Genomic DNA, 21,540 nt, shown 5'->3' with positions numbered 1-21,540 from the left:
TGCATGCATGAACATGTTTTTGACAAAACAAGGAGGAAGTACTCACAACAATTACAGCCCTCGTTTCTGCAGCTGGACATGTGGTCATAGCTGGTATTGATGACTGCCTTCTGCTACCCATTGTGTATTCCCTTTGCCTTCAGCAAGCAACTCAGCAGGTCGTGGTTTTTTTCCTGGTGGAGTGACCCAATGATCTCCATAAGCGCCTACTTTAACTGGGGGACCACAATGTTGTTTTGGGTCCCCTGGAATCAATGTCAGCTCAGAGCCAGTGTCCAGTAGTCCCCAAAATGTCTTATCATTTCCCTTTCTTTTCCAGCCATTTGCTCTGATGCTTTCTCTAGCGCTGTCTGGGCTTTAATCCATTCCTTTCACATTTTGACTTGCCTTTCTTATCAGATTTTTTTTTGCTTTGTTTTTTCCAATTGGAAAGATCTATAATATAAGCTTGGGTTCATGGTAATGGTTAATTTCACTCTCTCTCCAAACTACATTATCTAAATATGATGATTACCTTGTTTTGTAGTTACAAATATGGCTACACTCCAGATCATAATATCCTCAGAAAGAAGTAGAGCATTCACATAAAGTGTAGCTATTTGTTAAGATGCAGTTAAATGATTTCATATATGAAATTATTTGATGAATGTCTATTAATAAAAAATTATATTTCTTTTTGTTTTAGATTTTGGTTCTTTAAATTTGCTGCAGCAATTGCAATTATTATTGGGGCATTCTTCATTCCAGAAGGAACTTTTACAACTGGTAAGAAATCCTTTTTAAGTTGTTTGATGTTGATATTTTATAAAGGAATCTGAAATAATTGTCACCTGGAACTATAACTCTAATTGTTTGTCTTTTTGTGGGTGTGTGTGTGTGTGTGTTTCCCCAGTTGGCAAAATCAAGATGTTCATATAAAATTTTATTTTCCTTTTTGTGTACTGTGATTTTGAAAGGAAATGATAAAAATCAAACTAACCAATCACTTATGTATGCTTTCTTTCCCTTTCAGTGTGGTTTTATGTAGGCATGGCAGGTGCCTTTTGTTTCATCCTCATACAACTAGTCTTACTTATTGATTTTGCACATTCATGGAATGAATCGTGGGTTGAAAAAATGGAAGAAGGGAACTCAAGATGTTGGTATGCAGGTAAGCTTTCGTCGCAGAACAACTTCAGTATAGTTGAACTTTGAAGTCAAGAATAGATATGTAGACTAGGTAAATCACTTAGGATTTTTATGGTCTACTTTCCTATGAAGAGGTTTTTAATTTAAACTTTGTGAGTGTCAAAATATCACATTGTATCAGCAACTTGGTGAGCAGATCTTTTAGCAGATTAACTGGGAACATAACCCAAGAACCAGGAAAGAATCCAAAAGAACCTGAATAGCTAAAATAAATGTTCCAAAGCATATTACTGAAAGCATGTGCACTTTATAGCCTAATTTTCTAGCCTACAATGGGTTAAAAATAAAATATTAAAGGGAAGAGGATTGCTAGGAATAGATAAACACACAGTGATACAATTCATAAACAGCAGCAAATAAAAAATATAAAAAGCAACTCGGACGTTTTATTCAAGTGCAAAGGATGCTTTTATGTGCATCAATAACAACTAAAGGAGTTCCTATAGTAATGTAATTAATGATTATTTATAATGATGATGTTGAGTCCTTTGGGGTTATACTTGAAAACAGATATCACAATTCAGATGCTTACAGGGCCAAACCAGGTAACAAAAATGAGGGAACAGGAGGACAAAGTTTAAGTGCATAAGCTTTGTGCAGATAGACTACAATGAATTGGAGAGTATGAATGCCCCATCTAAAGTGCATTACTACTGCTCAGCTCCATATATTAGTTGCCTTGTGGGAATGTGAACTTAGTATTGCTTCATTTTTCTAATGTTTTTCAAAAGAAGTCATAAATCTGGATTTTCATGCTAAATGACTGAGTTTCAGCTAAAAGAATTTTAAATTGGAATGCAAGCCAAATCCAGTGTGTCTGCTGGCCTAATATTCCTCTCACACAACTAATTTGTGGTGTTTTATCTCAGTGGTTCAAGTTAAAATAATTTGGTGCTCAAAGAAATAAGCTTTAGTCATTTGGAAATTTCACTTACATTGAATACCTTGTTCTCTAAATGCAAAATCTAATGCAAGGGTTTCTGTGTCTTTTGTTCCCTGCTGTATCCCCAGGGCCTGGAATGCAGGCATTCAATAAATATTTGTTGGATGGATCCCCTGTCAGCGAGGCAAATCTACATAAATACTTGTATATTAGGCACATATTAGCATAAAGGCTAAACAACTTGTGTATGTTGAAATTTACATAGAAAAAGCATAGGTTGACTTATTAAATAATGACTTACCCTTGCATAATATGTATCTTTTAAGATTTTAGTTCATGAGGAAAAGCATCATTGTTTTGAGGGCTTAACATTAATAATGAAAATAATTTTCTTAATGCCCTTCTTTACAACTGAGTGATAATGGTTCTTTAAAAACCTTAAGTAATATTCCTCTTATGGTTATTTTTCTTTATTTTGAAAATAATGGCTAACATGTAAACATAGTTTGTAAACTCTAATATAGATATTAGTATTAAATCCTATTAGTTTCTTACTAACTTGCCATCCTTGCAAATACATAATAGCTATGTGTAAAAACTAGAATTCTTCAGCAATAAAGGTCAGAATTAATTTTCTTTCCTGCTTTTATAGCCTTTATAATGCTGACAATGTTAGTTGCTTAAAATATATTTTTTGACAAAATGACAGATTGTTTATAAAACAGGTCCCATTTCTAATTGCTAATAATTTCTGATAAAAAGCTAATTATCCAATTATATTTCTTTCACAGCCTTGTTATCAGCTACAGCTCTGAATTATCTGCTGTCTTTAGTTGCTATCGTCCTGTTCTTTGTCTACTACACTCATCCAGCCAGTTGTTCAGAAAACAAGGCGTTCATCAGCGTCAACATGCTCCTCTGCGTTGGTGCTTCTGTAATGTCTATACTGCCAAAAATCCAAGTATGCCCTTTAAAGCATTAGTTTTTATAAAGCTTATACCTTTTTAAGTTTTCAAAAATCTAGAATGATGTCAGACTGTTTACCTGTGTTGCTATATATATATATATATATTTTTTTTTTTTTTTTTGTAGGAATCACAACCAAGATCTGGTTTGTTACAGTCTTCAGTAATTACAGTCTACACAATGTATTTGACATGGTCAGCTATGACTAATGAACCAGGTGTGTTTTATTTATATTACATGTTCCTAAAGGTTCTGCAGTTGTTGTTATTTTTCCAGAAATTGTCTTTTTGTGAGATTAAATTACTTAAAAATTAGGCTTCTAGAGGAATAAAGTATGAAGTTTTTATCTTTGATGTATTATTTATTTCACTTAGTTTCTTCCATCACTAACAAAATTATAAGAAGGTTACATGTATACCTAAGAGAAACTGTGAGTTCAGTTTCAGAGCACCACAATGAAACAAGCATCACAGTAAAGCATGATTTTTTGGTTTCCCAATGCATATAAAACTTTTGTTTATCTTACACTGTAGTCTGTTGTGTGCCATAGCATTATGTCTAGAAAAACAATGTACATTCCTTAATTTGAAAGTACTTTATTTCCAAAAAATGCTAACAGTCATCTGAGCCTTCATAAGTTGTAATCTTTTTGCTGGTAGGAGGTCTTGCCTCAATGTTGACGGCTGCTGACCGAACAGGGTGTTGGTTGCTGCAGGTTGGCGTGGCTGTTTTAGTATCTTTAAACTAAGACCACAATGAAGTTTGCCCATTGATTGACTCTTCCTTTCACAAAATATTTCTCTGTAGCATATGATGCTGTTTGATAGCATTTGACCCAGAGTAGAATTTCCTTCCAAATTGAAGTCAATCCTCTTAAACCTGATGCTGCTTTATTAAGCAAGTTTATGTAATATTCTAACTCCTTTGCTGTCATTTCAGTAATATTCATAGCTTCTTCATCAAGAGTAAATTCCATCTCAAAAAACTACTTTGTTCATCCGTAAGAAGCAACTCCTCATCATTCAGGCTTGATAATGAAATTGCAGCAATTCAGTCACATCTTCAGGTTCCACTTTTTAGTTCTCTTGCTCTTTCCACCATATCTGTAGCTACTTCCTCCACTAAAGTCTTGAAATCCTGAGTCATCTATGAGGGTTAGAATCAACTTCTTTCAAACTCCTGTTAATGTTGATATTTTGACATTTTTCCCATGAATCATGAATGTTCTTAATAGCATCTAGAATGGTGAATCTTTTCCAGAAGGTTTTCAGTTTACTTTGCCCACCCAGATCTATCAGAGGAATTACTCTATGGCAGCTATAGCCTTACAAAATATATTTCTTAAATAATAAGATTTAAACGTTGAAATTGCTCCTTTTTCCATGGGCTGCAGAATAAATACTGTGTTAGCAGACATGAAAATATTAATCTCCCTGTACATCTCTATCAGAGCTTTTGGGTGACCCAGGTGCATCGTCAGTGAGTAGTAATATTTTGAAAGGATCTTTTAGCAGTAAGTCCCAACAATGGGCTTAAAATATTCCATAACCCATACTTTCAACAGATGTGCTGTCATCTAGGCTTTTTTCTATTCATAGAGAGGCTGAATAGACTTAATATAATTCTTAAGGGCCCTAGGATTTTTGGAATGGTAAAGAACATTGGCTTTCTCTTAAAATCATTGTCTGCATTAGTCCCTAACAAGAGAATCAGCCTGTCCTTTTAAGCTTTGAAGCCAGGCATTGACTGACTTCTCTATAGCTATGAAAGTCCTAGATTATATCTTCTTACAATAGAAGTCTATGTTGTCTTTATTGAAAATCTGTTGTTTGGTTTGGCTGCTTTCTTTTTTCTTATTTTTATTTTTTTGAGATGGAGTTTCACTCTTGTTGCCCAGGCTGGAGTGCAATGGCACAATCCCCATTCACTGCACCTTCTGTCTCCTTGGTAAGCCATTCTCCTGCCTCAGCCTCCTGAATAGCTGGGATTACAGGCCTGCGCCACCACACCCAGCTAATTTTGTATTTTTAGTAGAGATTGGGTTTCACCATGTTAGCCAGGCTGTTCTCAAACTCCTGACCTCAGGTGATCCACCCGCCTCAGCCTCCCAAAGTGCTGAACTTACAGGCGTGAGCAACCATGCCTGACCAGTGTAGCTACTTTCATTAGTTTTTTTGGCTAGATTTTTAGGATGACTTGCTGTAGCTCCTGCATCAGCACTTACTGGTTCACCTTATACTTTTATGTTATGGAGACAGTTTCTTTCCTTAAATCTCAACAACCAACCCCATCTAGTTTCAAACTTTTCTTCTACAGCTTCCTTCTCTCTCTCAATCTTAATAGACTTGAAATGAAAGAGAGGGCCTTGCTCTGGACTAGGCTTTGGCTTAAGGGAATGCTCTGCTGGTTTGATCTTCTATCCAGGTCACTAAAACTTTCTCCTCCATATCAGCAATAAGACTGCTTTGCTTTCTTATCTGTCATTTGTGTGTTTGTGTTCACTGGAGTGGCACTTTTAATATCCTTCAAGAACTTTTTCTTTTCTTTGCATTCGCAACTCAGCCAACTGGAACAGAAGGCCTAGCTTTTGACCTGTCTCAGCTTTTGGCATGCTTTCTTAACTAAGCTTAATCATTTCTAGCTTTTGATTTAAGTGAGAAAGGGGACTCTTTTACTTGAACAGTTAGAGGCCATTGCAGGGTTATTAACTGGCCTAATTTCCATATGGTTGTGTCTTAAAATAGGCCCAAGGAGAGGGATAGAGACAAGGAAATGGCTGGTTGGTGGAGCAGTCAGCACACACACAATGTTTGTCGATTATTTCACCATCTTATATGGATGTGATTTGTGGTGCCCCAAAGAAATTACAATAGTAACATAATAGGTCACTGATGAGAGATCACCATAACAGATGTAATTAATAATAATGAAAAATTGTGGAATATTACAAGAATTACCAAAATGTGAAACAAAGTGAGTACATACTGTTAGAAAAAATGGAACCAATAGACTTGTTTAATGCAGGGTTGCCACAAACCTTCAATTTGTAAAAAGAACAGTATCTGTGAAATGCTAAAAAAAAAAAAAAAAAAAAAAAAAAAAAGCAAAGCGCAATAAAACAAGGTATGTCTATGTAAGAAACTGGGTGAAATTATAAGAAAGGTATCTGATTTGCATAGAGCATATAATCGTTGTATATAGAAAGAAAAGCTCTTCAAATTCCTGTTGATTCAATTGTGAACAGTATAATTTTTTCACATTATTAAATTACTCTTTTAGCCTGTGACTGCCTTACAATTGAATTTGATAATTGGGCTTTGTAATGCATCTTATTATAGGCTAGTTATATTGCATACCATGAGAATAGAAACATACGTTGAAAGGAGACAAATTAGAATAGACAAAAATTATTACCTATTGAGGAAGATCTCTTTTCCTAAAAAATTTATCTGATGTTATATGAATCTCATTGAGTTTACAAACTGTAGGTATTTTATCATAGGTACTTTATAACTTGGAGACCAATTTATTTTTTGTTTTTTGTTTTGATGTATTACACAAAGATTTCCTGTTTTTTTTCCAGGTAGGTGGTTAGAAAAAAATTACTAGTAGTTTGCTTTAGAGAAGGAAATAGCCTTACCTAATTGGCTTTAAGATAAGAATCATTTTCATTAGTAAGATGGAGTTTGACAGATCTGGCTTTGCGGGAGAAAAATATGTATTTTAGACACTTTAGTGAATATTTTAGCAATCCTACTTTTTTTTTTTTTTTTTTTTTGAGACAGAGTCTCGCTCTGTCGTCAGGCTGGAATGCAGTGGCGTGATCTCGGCTCACTGCAACCGCCTCCCGGGTTCGAGTCTTTCTGCCTCAGCCTCCCGAGTAGCTGGGACTACAGGCACATGCCATCACGCCCAGCTGATTTTTGTATTTTTAGTAGAGAAGCAGTTTCACCATGTTGGCCAGGATGATCTCGATCTCTTGACCTTGTGATCCGCCCACCTCAGCCTCCCAAAGTGCTGGGATTACAGGCATGAGCCACCACACCTGGCCTACTTTCTTCTTTATAAAAGAATAAAACTTGAGTAAGCAGTAGGTCGTTATACCTTATTGGGTAATTTCCATGAGGCATTTGCTGGAGTCCTTATAACTGGTTTTTGTGTAAGCTGTCTTGCTTTTTCAACAGTGTGCTGTATCAAATTGATAAGCTTCATAAAGTCTGTATCATAATCTCAACATATGATAGAAAAGCCAGTGCATTGTGGCTTATAATCCCTGAATTTTCTTTCTAAATCTACTAGAATTATACTAACCTTAGAAAGTTCATCTATATTTCACCTCTTTCCTGATTGTAGAGGTAGTTATCTCTCAGCTATCACATGTTGTTGAAAATTAAATGATTTAACTTTTCCAGGCACTTCTATAAAATCAGAACTATTAACACTTCAAAGGTCTTATTAATAAGTGCAAGTTTTCTTCAATTATTTTTGTTATACTGATGCCTTTTCCAGCAATTGTTTCTCAATTTGCAGGGGTATAGAGAGTTAAAAATAACTTTTGTTTGCTCTGAAAAACATCTTTTTAATATATTCTAACATTTTAATTTGGCTTTATATTACAGAAACAAATTGCAACCCAAGTCTACTAAGCATAATTGGCTACAATACAACAAGCACTGTCCCAAAGGAAGGGCAGTCAGTCCAGTGGTGGCATGCTCAAGGAATTATAGGACTAATTCTCTTTTTGTTGTGTGTATTTTATTCCAGGTAGGAAAAACTAGGGAATTTTTTTCTTTAAACAAGAAGTCTAGCTGTTTATTTATGAATCATTTCTTTTAAACATGTTCTTTTTTTTCTCTCCTCCTAAACTCTCTTTCATACAGCATCCGTACTTCAAACAATAGTCAGGTTAATAAACTGACTCTAACAAGTGATGAATCTACATTAATAGAAGATGGTGGAGCTAGAAGTGATGGATCACTGGAGGATGGTGACGATGTTCACCGAGCTGTAGATAATGAAAGGGATGGTGTCACTTACAGTTATTCCTTCTTTCACTTCATGCTTTTCCTGGCTTCACTTTATATCATGATGACCCTTACCAACTGGTACAGGTATTTATATTTCATGAAAACTCTGGATGTGTGAATTCTGATGGCATTTTATGATTCTCTTGTGAAACCATGATGTGATATGAAGTACTTTTTATCCTCTGATACATTTCAAAATGTACAGCTAAATGAATAGTGAGATCAGCATGAGAAATGCAGTCTTTACTTCCTTGCTTTAACAGTAACACAAACATTGAAATAGTTCCAAATCTTGGAGAGATTAAAATAAAAATTTTCATGAAACTAATACTTTTTACAAAAATCCATGTTGATAGTGGATCTAACATTTTTTTTTCAATTCTGTAAAGATAGTGAAGTAAAGGATACATCCTTTTTTCTCTTTTGTTTGAACTGTTATTAAAAGCTCTGAAAATTTTTAAATTTAAGTATGAATTCATTAATGCAGATAGATTCTTAGAATTCTTACAAGCCACAATTTTTACAAGCTTAGAATTCTTTCTACAAGCAAGAATTTCTACAAATTCTACAAGCTTAGAATTCTTACAAGCTACTTTTTTTTTTAATCACTTCAAACTTAATCCATAAATCTTTTTCTGTTAAGAGGAAGATAGTGATTTATAGTGTTTCATTTTTGCAAGTTCGGGTTTTGTCCAAATGATTACTGAAAGATTTGGTCAAAGATTCAAATTGAACTATGTGGTTTGGGAAGTTCCGTTTTTAATAACTTTAATGCATAATATTAATAAACAATTTGTAAGGCGGCTTTCAGTATCAGCAAAAGATGGAGGAAAAAGATTATTCTTTGTTGTATGTCTTTGAGTGCAGCCTTTACTGATTTTTATTATTGAAAAGAATATATATTTTTTAATTCTTACACTGTAGCATATTAAGCTATAAGAATCCAGCTGGTTCTTTTTTTTTTTTTTGAAATGGAGTCTTGCTCTGTCACCCAGGCTGGAGTGCAGTGGCTTGATCTCAGCTCACTGCAAGCTCTGTCTCCCAGGTTCATGCCATTCTCCTGCCTCAGCCTCCCGAGTACCAGCTGGTTCTTAACTCAGATCCTTGGCTGTCACATAATAGTAGATATTAAGGCTTTATACCAGAAGGATTTTGGTATATTTCATTAACTCAAAAATCACTTAAACTTGAGATATATTTCCTTCCCAGTCTCTTAATTCTTTCTTTTTTTAAGGAGATATCTCTGAGTCATACCAGTCTCTTAATTCTGAGAAGGGAGGGGTGGGGGAGGGGATTGGGGGAGTGGAAATCAGGTGAGGAGTTCCATATACATCTTGAACAATCTTATGTAATAGTGACATCTCATTTATCCAGAGGTCACATTCAGTTCCTCTTCTGTCTAATAACATGGCAGACATGCATAAAGTGCTTCAGAGATTATGCAAAATAACTATTTCAGAGGCCTGTGTACTTTACTCCATTAAAGGAAATAACAGATTTTTACCATCACACTAGCAGTGTAGAAAGAAAGGGAGCAGATTAGATGCACCAATGATATATCTGAAATCACAAACTGTATACAAAGCACGCTTCTGAATTAATGAAGCTTCGTAGCTTGGTGGCTGATAATTCAACCCCCTTGCCCCTTTTTAATAATTTTCCCTGAAATTTTAGGTATGAACCCTCTCGTGAGATGAAAAGTCAATGGACAGCTGTCTGGGTGAAAATCTCTTCCAGTTGGATTGGCATCGTGCTGTATGTTTGGACACTCGTGGCACCACTTGTTCTTACAAATCGTGATTTTGACTGAGTGAGACTTCTAGCATGAAAGTCCCACTTTGATTATTGCTTATTTGAAAACAGTATTCCCAACTTTTGTAAAGTTGTGTATGTTTTTGCTTCCCATGTAACTTCTCCAGTGTTCTGGCATGAATTAGATTTTACTGCTTGTCATTTTATTTGTTATTTTCTTACCAAGTGCATTCATATGTGAAGTAGAATGAATTGCAGAGGAAAGTTTTATGAATATGGTGATGAGTTAGTAAAAGTGGCCATTATTGGGCTTATTCTCTGCTCTATAGTTGTGAAATGAAGAGTAAAAACAAAATTGACTATTTTAAAATTATATTAGACCTTAAGCTGTTTTAGGAAGCATTAAAGCAAATGTATGGCTGCCTTTTGAAATATTTGATGTGTTGCCTGGCAGGATACTGCAAAGAACATGGTTTATTTTAAAATTTATAAACAAGTCACTTAAATGCCAGTTGTCTGAAAAATCTTATAAGGTTTTACCCTTGATATGGAACTTACACAGGTAGGGAATGTTCAGTGGACAATAGTGTAGGTTATGGATGGAGGTGTGGGTACTAAATTGAATAACGAGTAAATAATCTTACTTGGGTAGAGACGGCCTTTGCCAACAAAGTGAACTGTTTTGGTTGTTTTAAACTCATGAAGTATGGGTTCAGTGGAGATGTTTGGAACTCTGAAGGATTTAGACAAGGTTTTGAAAAGGATAATCATGGGTTAGAAGGAAGTGTTTGAAAGTCACTTTCAAAGTTAGTTTTGGGCCAGCACGGTAGCTCACCCTTGTAATCCCAGCACTTTGGGAGGCTGAGGTGGGTAGATTACTTGAGCCCAGGAATTCAAGACCAGCCTGGGCAACATGGTGAAACCCTGTTTCTGTAAAAAATAATCTGGGCTTTGTAGTATATGCCTGTGGTCCCAGCTACTGAGGAGGCTGAGGTGGGAGGATTGCTTGAGCCCAGGAGGCAGAGGTTGCAGTGAGCCAAGGTCACGCCACTGCACTCCAGCCTGGGCAACAGAGTGAGACAAAGAAAAAATACATACATTGAAAATCAAAGGAGGCAAAATTTTGACAGGGAAGGAAGTAACTGCAAAACACTAGGCTTTAGTAGGTACTTATATAAAATCTAGTCCAGTTCTCTCACTTAAAAAAATGAAGACACTGAAGTACAGACTTAAATAGCTCAGATAGCTAATTAGGAAATTTCAAGTTGGCCAATAATAGCATTCTCTCTGACATTTAAAAATAATTTCTATTCAAAATACATGCATAATTGATTTTACACCTCATTACTGGTGGATAATTTATGTGATGTGGATTGCTGGTGTCCAGCATGACCCATAAACAGGTCAGAAGAATGATGGAATGTTTTAGAATAAAATCCTGCTTATAGTATACTACACAGTTCAAAAGATGTTTAAAATGCTTTTGTATTTACTGCCATGTAATTGAAATATATAGATTATTGTAACCTTTCAACCTGAAAATCAAGCAGTATGACAGTTTAGTTATTTGTATGTGTCACTAGTGTCTAATGAAGCTTTTAAAATCTACATTTTCTTCTTTAAAAATATTTATTAATGTGAATGGAATATAACAATTCAGCTTAATTCCCCAACCTTATTCTGTGTGTAGACATTGTATTCCACAATTTTGAATGGCTGTGTTTTACCTCTAAATAAATGAATTCAGAGAAAGTGTGTAGTGTACTGATTATTTAGCAGCTTAACTTTAGGTGGCCATAATAACATTTAGACCTTTCTTCCTATGTGAAAAAGGACCTGGCACTACAAAGTAACTGCCTGTTTTCTGTAATGATAATTAAATTGCTTAAAAGGAGATTGTTACCCTTTGGTTGTCTGTAAGTGACCCCAGAAGTAGGATCTCAAAGGTAAAGAGGCATTCTTCCCCTAAAGAGTCTTCAGTATATGGACCAGTTTAGTTTGGAGAATATTAATATATTTTCAGTGGATATTCTACATCTACTATGTCTTCCAGCTATTTTTTCTGGTTGCCAGTTTTGATGCTTGTCTTCTTTAACAGATACTTAAGATAGTATAAAAATTTCCCTTACTAAAAAAGAATGTACTTTTACTGATAAAATACTCCAACTCATGTTAGTTACCAAGCTTTAGTATATTTTATTCCATAATTCTTGTGGTCTTTCTCCAACATTATCAGCAGCACAATGCCCATAAAAGTATTGACCGTTTATCCCAGATAAAATCTTATGTTCACATAAAAACCTGTACATAAATGTTCATAACAGCTTTATTTGTAACAGACAAAACTGGAAACCCAGATGTCCTTCAATAGATGAATGAAAAAACACACCAGTAAACCTATACCATAGAATACTACTTAAAAAAGGAATGAACCATTAGTACATGCAACAACATGAATGCTGGGTTTTAAAGAAATCCAATCTCCAAAGATCACATATAATTCCATTTATATAGCATTAATGTAATGATACAATTATAGAAATGGAGAACAGATTAATGGTTGGTTGGGGTCAGAGATGGGAGGGGAGAGAGACCTTTGTGGATCATGAACTATGCCTTTGGTGTTGTATCTAAAATGCCACTGTCAAACACAGGACCATCTAAATTTCCTTCTATGTTTTCTTTTAGGAGTTGTATACTTTTACATTCAGTTCTGTGATCCATTCGAGTTAATTTTTGTGAAGGGTGGAAAGTCTGTGTCTAGATTCTTTTTTTTGCATGTGGATGTCCAGTTGTTCCAGCATCATTTGTCAAAAAGACTTTTTACTACATTGTATTGCCTTTGTCCTTTCGCTAGGTATCAGTTGACTAAATATGAGTGTTTCTAAACTCTGTTCTGTTTCATTGATCATTTGTCTGTTCTTTTGCCAATACCACACTATCTTGATTATTATAGCTTTATATTAAATCTTGAGGATGAGTACTATCAATCATTCCTCCTTCAGTGTTGGTTTTCTCCTTCAATATTGTGTTTGCTATTCCAGGTTGTTTGCCTCTGCATATAAACTTTAAAATCACTTTATCAAATATCCACAAAATATTGCTGGGATTATGATTGGGATTACATTGAATCTATAGATCAGGTTGGGAAGAACTGACATGTTGACAATATTGAGTCTTCCTATCCATGAATATGAAATATCTCTCCATTTATTTGGGTCTTTGATTTCTTTGATCGGGTCTGTAGTTCTCATGTAGATCTTATGTATATTTTCTTAATTTTTACCTAAATGTTTCATTTTGGGGTGCTAATATAAATGGCATTGGGTTTTAATTTCAAATTTGAGTTATTACTGTTATATAAGAAAGCAGTTTATTTTCATATAATAACCTTGTATCCTGCAACCTTGCTGTAATTGCATATAGGTTCCAGGAGATTTGTAATCAATTCTTTTGGATTTTCTACATAAATGATCATGTCATCGGCTAGCAGAGACAATGTTAATGTTATATCTCCTTTCCCAAGTAGTGTACTTTTTATTTCCTTTTCTTGTTTTATTGCATTAACCAGGACTTCCATTAGGATGTTGAAATAGTGAAAAGAAACATCTTTGCCTTCCTCCTTAGTAGGAAAACTGCTAAATTTCTCACCATTAAATATGATGTTACTGGTTGGGGATCTTTGGTAAATATTCCTTATCAGGTTGAGAAGGTTCCCCTCCATTCCTTTTTTTATGGAGAATTGGAGAATTTTTTTTTTTTTTTTTTTTTTTGAGACGGGGGTCTCACTCTGTCACCCAGGCTGGAGTGCAGTGGCGCAATCTCGGCTCGCTGCAACCTCCGCCTCCTGGGTTCAAGCAATTCTGCCACAGCCCCCCGAGTAGCTGGGATTACAGGCGCCTGCCACCAAGCCCAGCTAATTTTTTTGTATTTTTAGTAGAGACAGGGTTTCACCATGTTGGCCAGGCTGGTCTTGAACTCCTGACCTCAAGTGATCTGCTTGCTTCAGCCTCCTAAAGTGCTAGGATTACAAGCATGAGCCACTGTGCCTGGTCTAGTTTATGGAAAATTTTTATCATGAATGGGTTTTGGATTTTGTCATATTTTTTCTGGATCTATTGATGTGATCATACGATTTTTCTTGAGTTTCTTTATGTGATAGATTCTATTAGTTCATTTTCAATATTTGAACCAGGCTTGCGTATCTGGGATGAATCCCTCTTGATCCTGGTGTATAATTCTTATACATTGTTGAATTGGATTTGCTAATACTTCATTGAGGATTTTTACATCTATGTTAATTAAAGACACTGGTTTGTAGTTTTCTTGTGATATTTTTGTCTGGTTTTGGTTTTAGGCCTCATAGAATGAGTTGGGAAGCATTCCCTCTGCTTCTACCTTCTGAAAGAGTTTCTACAGAATTGGTATCGTTTTTAGAATTCACCAGTGAACCCACCTCAGTCTAGCATTTTCTGTTTGGGAAGGCAATAGATTCAATTTTTAAAATAGATACAGATGTTATTTGGAGTATCTATTTCTTCTGGTGTGAGTTTTGGCAGGTTGTGTGTTTCAAGGACTTCGTCATGTAGGTTATCAAATTTGTAGGCATACAATTGTTTGTGATACTCCTTTATTACCTTTGTTAACGTCCATGGGATTTGCAGTGATATCCCCTCTTTCATCTCTGATATTAATTTTTGTCTCTCAGTCTGGCTTGACAGAGGTTTACTGATTTCATCAATCTTTCAAAAACCAGCTTTTGGTTTCATCAATTTTCTCTGTTGACTTCCTGATTTTCTGCTTGATGGATCTCTTCATTCTGCTAGAGGAGTGTTGAAGTCTGCAACTATAATAGTGAATTCAACTTTTTCTGTGTTAACCTATTCTCTAATTTGCTATAAAGAAATACCTGCGACTGGATAATTTATAAGGTAAAAAGGTTTAATTGGTTCACAATTCTGCAAGTTGTACAAGAAGCATGGTGCAAGGCATCTGCTCAGCTTCTGGTGAGGCCTCAGGTAACTTGCAATGATGGCAGAAGCCAACGGGGGGACCTGGCATCTCACATAGCAAGAGCAGAAGAGAATGAGGGGGAAGATGCTACACTTAAGCATCTAGATATTGTGAGAACTCACTATCACAAGGACAGCACCAAGTGGATGGCACTAAAACATTCATGAGAAATCTGCCCCAATGATCCAGTTATCTCCCACCATGTCCTACCTCCAACACTGGGGATTATAATTCAACAAGAGTTTTAGAGGAGACCACATGCAAACTGTATCATTCTGCCCCGGCATCTGAAATCTCATATTCTCACATTGCAAAATACAATCATCCTCTGCCAATATTCTCCCAAAAATCTTAACTAATTCCAGCATCATTCAAAAGTACAAAGGCCTTCTGAGACAAGGCAGGTCTCTTCCACCTATAAGCCTTTAAAATCTAAACAAGGTATTTACTCCCAAGATACAATGGGGGTGCAGATATTGGATAAATATTACCATTCCAAACAAGAGAAATTAGCCAAAAGAAAGAGGCTGCAGGCCCCATCCAAGTCTGAAATACAGCAGTGCAGTCTTTTTTAAAATATCCCAAATAACCTTCTTTGACTCCATGTCTTACCTTGTGCCTCACAAGAACACACTGGTATAAGGGGTGGGCTCCCAAAGCCTTGGGAAGCTCTGCCCCTGTGACTTTGCAGGGTAAAGGGTTGGAGTTTAGTGCTTGCAGCTTTTCCAGGCACAGGGCGCAAGCTATTGGAGGATCAACCATTTTGGGGTCTGGAAGACAGTGGCCCCCTTCCCACAGCTCTCTGAGGAGTACCCCAGTGGGGACTCTGTTGGGCCTCCAACCCCACATTTCCCCTCCATACTGGCTTAGTATAGGTTCTCTGTGAGGGCTCCATCCCTGCAGCAGGCTTCTGCCTGATTACTCAGGCTTTCTCATACATCCTCTGAAATCTAGGTGGAGGTTGCCAAACCTCCTTCACCCTTGCACTCTCCACACCTGCAGGCTTAACAACACGTGTTAGCCACCAAGGCTTATGGCTTGTGCCCTGCACAAGTGGCACCCCAAGCCTTACTTGGGCCCTTTAGAGCTGAGCAGTGTCCCAAGGCTGGGCAGCCCCTTCTCTATGGCTGCTTTTACATTTTTTCTTTCATTTCAACCTTGGAAAATCTTATGCCTATGTGCCTCAGGTATGGTCTTCTTGTGAAGTATCTCCCAGGGCATTTCCTCAGTTTGAATGTTGGCCATTCTAGTGAGGTTGGGGAAATTTCATGAACAATATCCTGAAATATGTTTTCCACGTTGCTTGCTTTCTTCCCCTTTGGTTTCCTTTACATAATCCCCTATTTCTTGGAGGTTTTGTTCATTCTTTTTGTTTGAGTTAGTTCAGTAAGCCAATCTTTGAGCTCTGAGATTCTTTTCTCAGCTTGGTCTATTCTGCTGGTAATACTCGTGATTGCATTATGAAATTCTTGTAGCATCTTTTTCAGCTCTATCAGATCAGTTTGGTTCTTTCTTATAATGCCCATTTCATCTATCAGCTTCTGTATCATTTTACTGTAATCCTTAGATTTCTTGGATTGGGTTTTGACTTTTCTCCTGAATCTCGATTTTTGTTCCTATCCATATTCTGAATTCTACTTCTGTCATTTCAGCCATTTCAGCCTGGTTAAGAACCCTTGCTGGGGCACTAGGGTGGTTGTTTGGAGGAAGTAAGAGAGAGACTCTGGCTTTTCAAGTAGCTATATAGCAATGCTCCACTCCTCAGTACCAATTTTCTGTGGCAGGCCATCCTTATATTGCAAAAAATACCTGAGGCTGGGTAATATATAAAGAGGCTTAATTGGCTTATGGTTCTGTAGGCTGTACAAGCAGCACAGTCCCAGGCATCTGCTCAGCTTCCGGTGAGGCCTCAGAAGGCTTACAATCATGGTGGAAGGCAAAGGAACCTGATGTCTCACATAGTGAGAGTCAGAGTAAGAGAGAGTGAAGGAAGAAGCCATATACTTGTAAACAGGCAAACCTCATGAGTACGCACCATCACAAGGACAGCATCAAGTGGATGGGGCTAAACCATTCATGAGAAATCTGCACCAATGATGCAGTCACCTCCTACCAGGTTCCACCTCCAGCACTGGAGATTACAATTCAACAAGAGGGTCAGAGGGGTCAACTTCCAAACTATATCATTCTCCCTGCAGTTCTATCAGTTTTTGCCTCATGTATCCTGATCCTCTGTTCTTGGGTGCATACATGTTAAGGATAGTCATGTCTTCTTGGAGAATGGACCCCTTTCATCATTATCCCTGATAGTAATTCTTGCTGTATAGTCTGCTATTCTATAATATACCTATTTCTTCATTTTGGTTAGTGTTAGCCTGGCATATTTTTCTCCCTTTAATTTGTATGTCTCTTTACATTTCAAGTGGGTTGCTTGTAACCAACATATAATTGGGTTTTGTTCTTTGATCCTGCTTTGACAATTTTTTCTTTTTTAAACTGGCCCAGTTTTTCCATATAATAATCTATCTTTTAATTGGTACATTTACACCCTTGACATTCAAAATATTTATATATTTGGATAAACATCTACCATAATGTTACTGTTTTCTATTTGTTAACCTTGTTCTTTATTCCTATTTTTGTCTTCCATTCGTCTTGTGCCTTTGATGGCGTTAATTTGGCATTTTATTATTCTCTCTCTTCTAGCGTGGTTTTCTTGTGGTTGCCCTTGTGTTTGCAGTATAGATTTACAAATAATGCAACCCCTCTTTCAAATAATAATATACTGCTTCTTGGGCAGTGTACCTTATAGTAACAAAATAATCCTAATTTCTCTTTCCTATCCCATGTATCATTGCTGTCATTCCACTTATATATAAGCACCCCTAAGTATGACGACTATACACACACACACACACACACAAATATATGTGTACAAAATCAAATACATTGTTGCCATTATTTTGAATGAACTGTTAACTGTTAGATTAAGAATTGGTACCATATGGAACAGGTTAGTGGAACTTACTATAAAATGCTTTTCTTTGGGGGGAATTTTTAATTACTGAAACTATTTAGGAGCTGTGGGATTACATGTCTATCTTCAATTAGTTTGAGTAAAATACTCGTAGTAATTTGTCTATTTTGTCAGTTTCCAAATGAATTGTTCATAATATCCTCACATTTTCAAATTTCAACTGCATTTATAAAATTTTCATTTTTCCATTCTCTATTTGTGTCTTCTTGCTCGATCTTACCAAAAGATTTTGTTTTAGTGCTTTTTCAATAAACAAGTTCTGGCTTATTTTACTTGGTTTTTGTCCAGCTCATTTTGTTTTTATTCCTTTCTTAAAAAGGCACTTAAGAATAGATTTCCCCTCTAGATATCACTTAAACTGCATCTCATAAATCTGGGCATGTACTTTTCTTTTTTTTAAATCATTAACATCAGTATTTCCAACAGTTTTTGTTTGGCCCCAAAGTTTAGCAGTTCTTTTCCAATTTCCAGAAATGTTAAAGAATCTCAAAATGGTTCTTCTGGTTTCTAGCTTATTTGTATTGTGGTTAGTCTGTTTGATACCAATTCTTAGAAGTTTGTTGACTTACTTTATGACCTACTATGCTATATTGATTTTCGAAAAATACTTCATGTGTGCTTGAAATGAAGATGTAGGCTCTAAGTCTTGAACGTGACATTTTATATACGTTAAGTCATAGTGAATGTCATTTTGGTATTTTTCCAGTCTGCAGACCATTCTTCTCACATCTCAAGCTCTAGATTCCTGATTATGCCATCTGTAATCAAACACATACTGACACAACCTAAAAGAACATTTAGCTGTCTGTAATTCGCAAGCTTTTATGGTCCTAGTTCTATCTCCCTAAGACAAAAAAAAAAAGCTGGAAGTGGGATAATGAGTGTACCCCCTACACTGTCTTCACACTGTGGTACTAGTTTCCCAGATAGTACAGGCAGACTTCCTCTGGTACACACAAGCTAGATTGTTTTTTAAAGAAACCACATCTTTCATTCCTATGTGTGTTCTTTCCTAAAACTGATCTGGCTGAAACGGTGCCTCAGGCCTCAGGACAAGGCATCATCCTTTTTTTTTTTTTTTTTTTTTTTTTTTTTTGAGACAGAGTCTGGCTCTGTCACCCAGGCTGGAGTGCAGTGTCGCGATCTCAGCTCACTGCAAGCAAGCTCCGTCTCCCGGGTTCACGCCATTCTCCTGCCTCAGTCTCCGGAGTAGCTGGGACTACAGGCACTCGCCACCATGCCCGGCTAATTTTTTGTATTTTTTAGTAGAGACGGGGTTTCACCGTGTTAGCCAGGATGGTCTTGATCTCCTGACCTCGTGATCCACCCACCTCGGCCTCCCAAAGTGCTGGGATTACAGGCGTCAGCCACTGCACCCGGCCAGCATCATCCTTTTTAACAATTATTCTGGCCAGGTGCAGTGGCTCACGCTTGTAATCCCCGCACTTTGGGAGGCCGAGGAGGGCAGATCACCTGAGGTCAGGAGTTTGAGACCAGCCTGGCCAACATGGTGAAACCCCATCTCTACTAAAAATACAAAAAATTAGCCAGGCGTAGTGGTGCACGCATGTAATCCCAGCTACTCCAGAGGCTGAGGCAGGAGAATCGCTTGAACCCGGGAGGCAGAGGTTGCAGTGAGCTGAGATTGCGCCATTGTAATCCCTGTCTGAGCAACAGAGCAAAACTCTATCTCAAAACAGAACAAAAATTATTCTTTTCATACTTGACAAAACAAAGATATATCTCTTATCCATTCTTAATCTTACCAATGCACTTTGGAAAAAAATCTCCAGACAATTGGTAAAGGGACATTTAAAAATACTGGTGAGAAAGAGATGACACTGAGTTAAAAAACTTTTTTTGTGATTTAGCTGGTTTCTAATATTTTGCTTTCAACAAAATTGAAAGATGATCCAACTGAGTCATCAATTGATAGAATTCTGGTACATAATTCTAAAGACATTACAAAATTAACAGTACTATACAAAACTGCTTTTTCATCTACTTGTCATTTTGTACTATAGACAAAGATTCTCAGGATTTTAACATCAGTGAAAACAAAAATAGGAATAAAATTGGTACTAACTTTTATTATGAAAACTCAGGAAGAGCTGTTTATTCCACTATAAGATATATTTTTGGTAAAACTTTTTGTTTAACAGATCATCAAAATTAGACTATAATTGTAGTAAATATTACAAGCTATAACAGATCAACCCCCAAAAACTCAGGTAGAAAAAAGGTTTGTTTCCCCTCACCTGAAGTGTAAAATGGTTATCCAGGACTGATAGGTGGCCCTCCTCTAAGCAGTAATTCAAGAAGCCATTTTTTTCCTTCTTGATTGTATATTTGAAAGCTACATACAACTCTGCATCAAGCCAGTGGAGGGGTAAATGGCATGGGAGGAATGCATGGGGGAAGTTACACCACCAGAACTGGAAGTGCTACACATCACTTCTCCTGTTTTACTGATTAAAACTCAGTTACATGGCTACCCCATCTGCAGTGGTGGAAATAATCTAGCCACATGATAGGAAAAGGAAACGGTTTGGCAATCAGTTAAGTCTCTACCATATATATTTATATGGTTTTAATCCACTGTGTAGTTATACAGTATAAAATTGGAGGGAAAGTTTTTTAATGCCTAGAATCTTACAGTTATAGGAAACAATCTCAAATTTAGATGTAAAGAGGTGTCACGAAAGATCATCATTGTCTAACTTTCAAACATAAAAAAGCAGGATAAAATTCTTTGGAGGAAGCCGGGCACGGTGGCTCATGCGTGTAATCCCGGCACTTTGGGAGGCCGAGGCAGGCAGATCACCTGAGGTCAGGAGTTCAAGACCGGCCTGGCCAACATGGTGAAACCCCATCTCTACTAAAAATAAAAAATTAGCCAGGTGTGTTGGCACATGACTGTAGTCCCAGCTACTCAAGAGGCTGAGGCAAGAGAATCGCTTGAATCTGGGAGGCGGAGGTTGCAGTGAGCCGAGATCACGCCACTGCTCTCTACCCTGGGCGACAGAGTGAAACTCTGTCTCAAAAAAAAAATTGTTTGGAGGAAGTAGAGTGGATGATAGAGATCAAATCACTATGGCATTCAAATTCCTTTAGGAAAATGTTAAAGAAACATATAACAATTATGTTTTAAAACAGCAATATTAACTATATCCTAAATTCCTTCCAACTATTTAAACTTAAGATGAAAAATCTTAAATGTCAACTTTAAAAGTACCAGGGTCGTAATCAAGTTTTTCAAAATTATTTTTTAAGTGCTTCTAGAGTTCCAAAATGCCCCCAAGAAGAAGAAACTTGACTGTATTTCACAATGAGAAAGGAATGAAGAAAAGTCTTTTAAGGTTTTCTCCTCTCAGTTTCTAAACTCTTCTTATCACCCTTAAAAACATAACCTCTTCAGCTCACGCAGAGCACTGTTGTAGGGTCTTGAATTAATTCACCAAGATCCCACCATCAGAGCCAAGTATTTTAGGATCTAACTAAAACTCTCCTAAGGGAATTTTCCTATTCTTCTGTGCTAGCCCTTACTTTGAATCTTTACATCATAATAAAAGAAATTCTAAGACACTGACAGAATATGGCCAATAGGAAAACTGGCCTTGAAACTCCCCATTAAATAGCCCTATACAATATTAATTGTACTGCTTTCAGCCCTT

The 21,540-nt window shown here is 36.6% G+C and overlaps 1 protein-coding gene across 1 annotated transcript in view; it reads left to right on the top strand.

Annotated features, from left to right (window-relative positions):
- SERINC1 (serine incorporator 1) overlaps window positions 1–11,568 on the top strand; it is a 28,342-nt gene extending 16,774 nt beyond the window's left edge. The window contains exons 4-10 of the mRNA XM_031012061.2: window positions 686–765; window positions 1,013–1,150; window positions 2,863–3,032; window positions 3,164–3,254; window positions 7,657–7,801; window positions 7,918–8,148; window positions 9,739–11,568. Of these exons, the coding sequence (XP_030867921.1) occupies window positions 686–765; window positions 1,013–1,150; window positions 2,863–3,032; window positions 3,164–3,254; window positions 7,657–7,801; window positions 7,918–8,148; window positions 9,739–9,874 (991 nt within the window). The 3' untranslated portion in view covers window positions 9,875–11,568. The remainder of the gene's footprint in view (window positions 1–685; window positions 766–1,012; window positions 1,151–2,862; window positions 3,033–3,163; window positions 3,255–7,656; window positions 7,802–7,917; window positions 8,149–9,738) is intronic.
- The last annotated feature ends 9,972 nt before the right edge of the window (window positions 11,569–21,540 follow it).

This window comes from Gorilla gorilla, chromosome 5 (genome assembly GCF_029281585.2).
Source record: "Gorilla gorilla gorilla isolate KB3781 chromosome 5, NHGRI_mGorGor1-v2.1_pri, whole genome shotgun sequence".
In the NCBI taxonomy this organism is placed as follows: Eukaryota; Metazoa; Chordata; class Mammalia; order Primates; family Hominidae; genus Gorilla; species Gorilla gorilla.
This window is presented reverse-complemented; position numbering and strand designations above follow the sequence as displayed.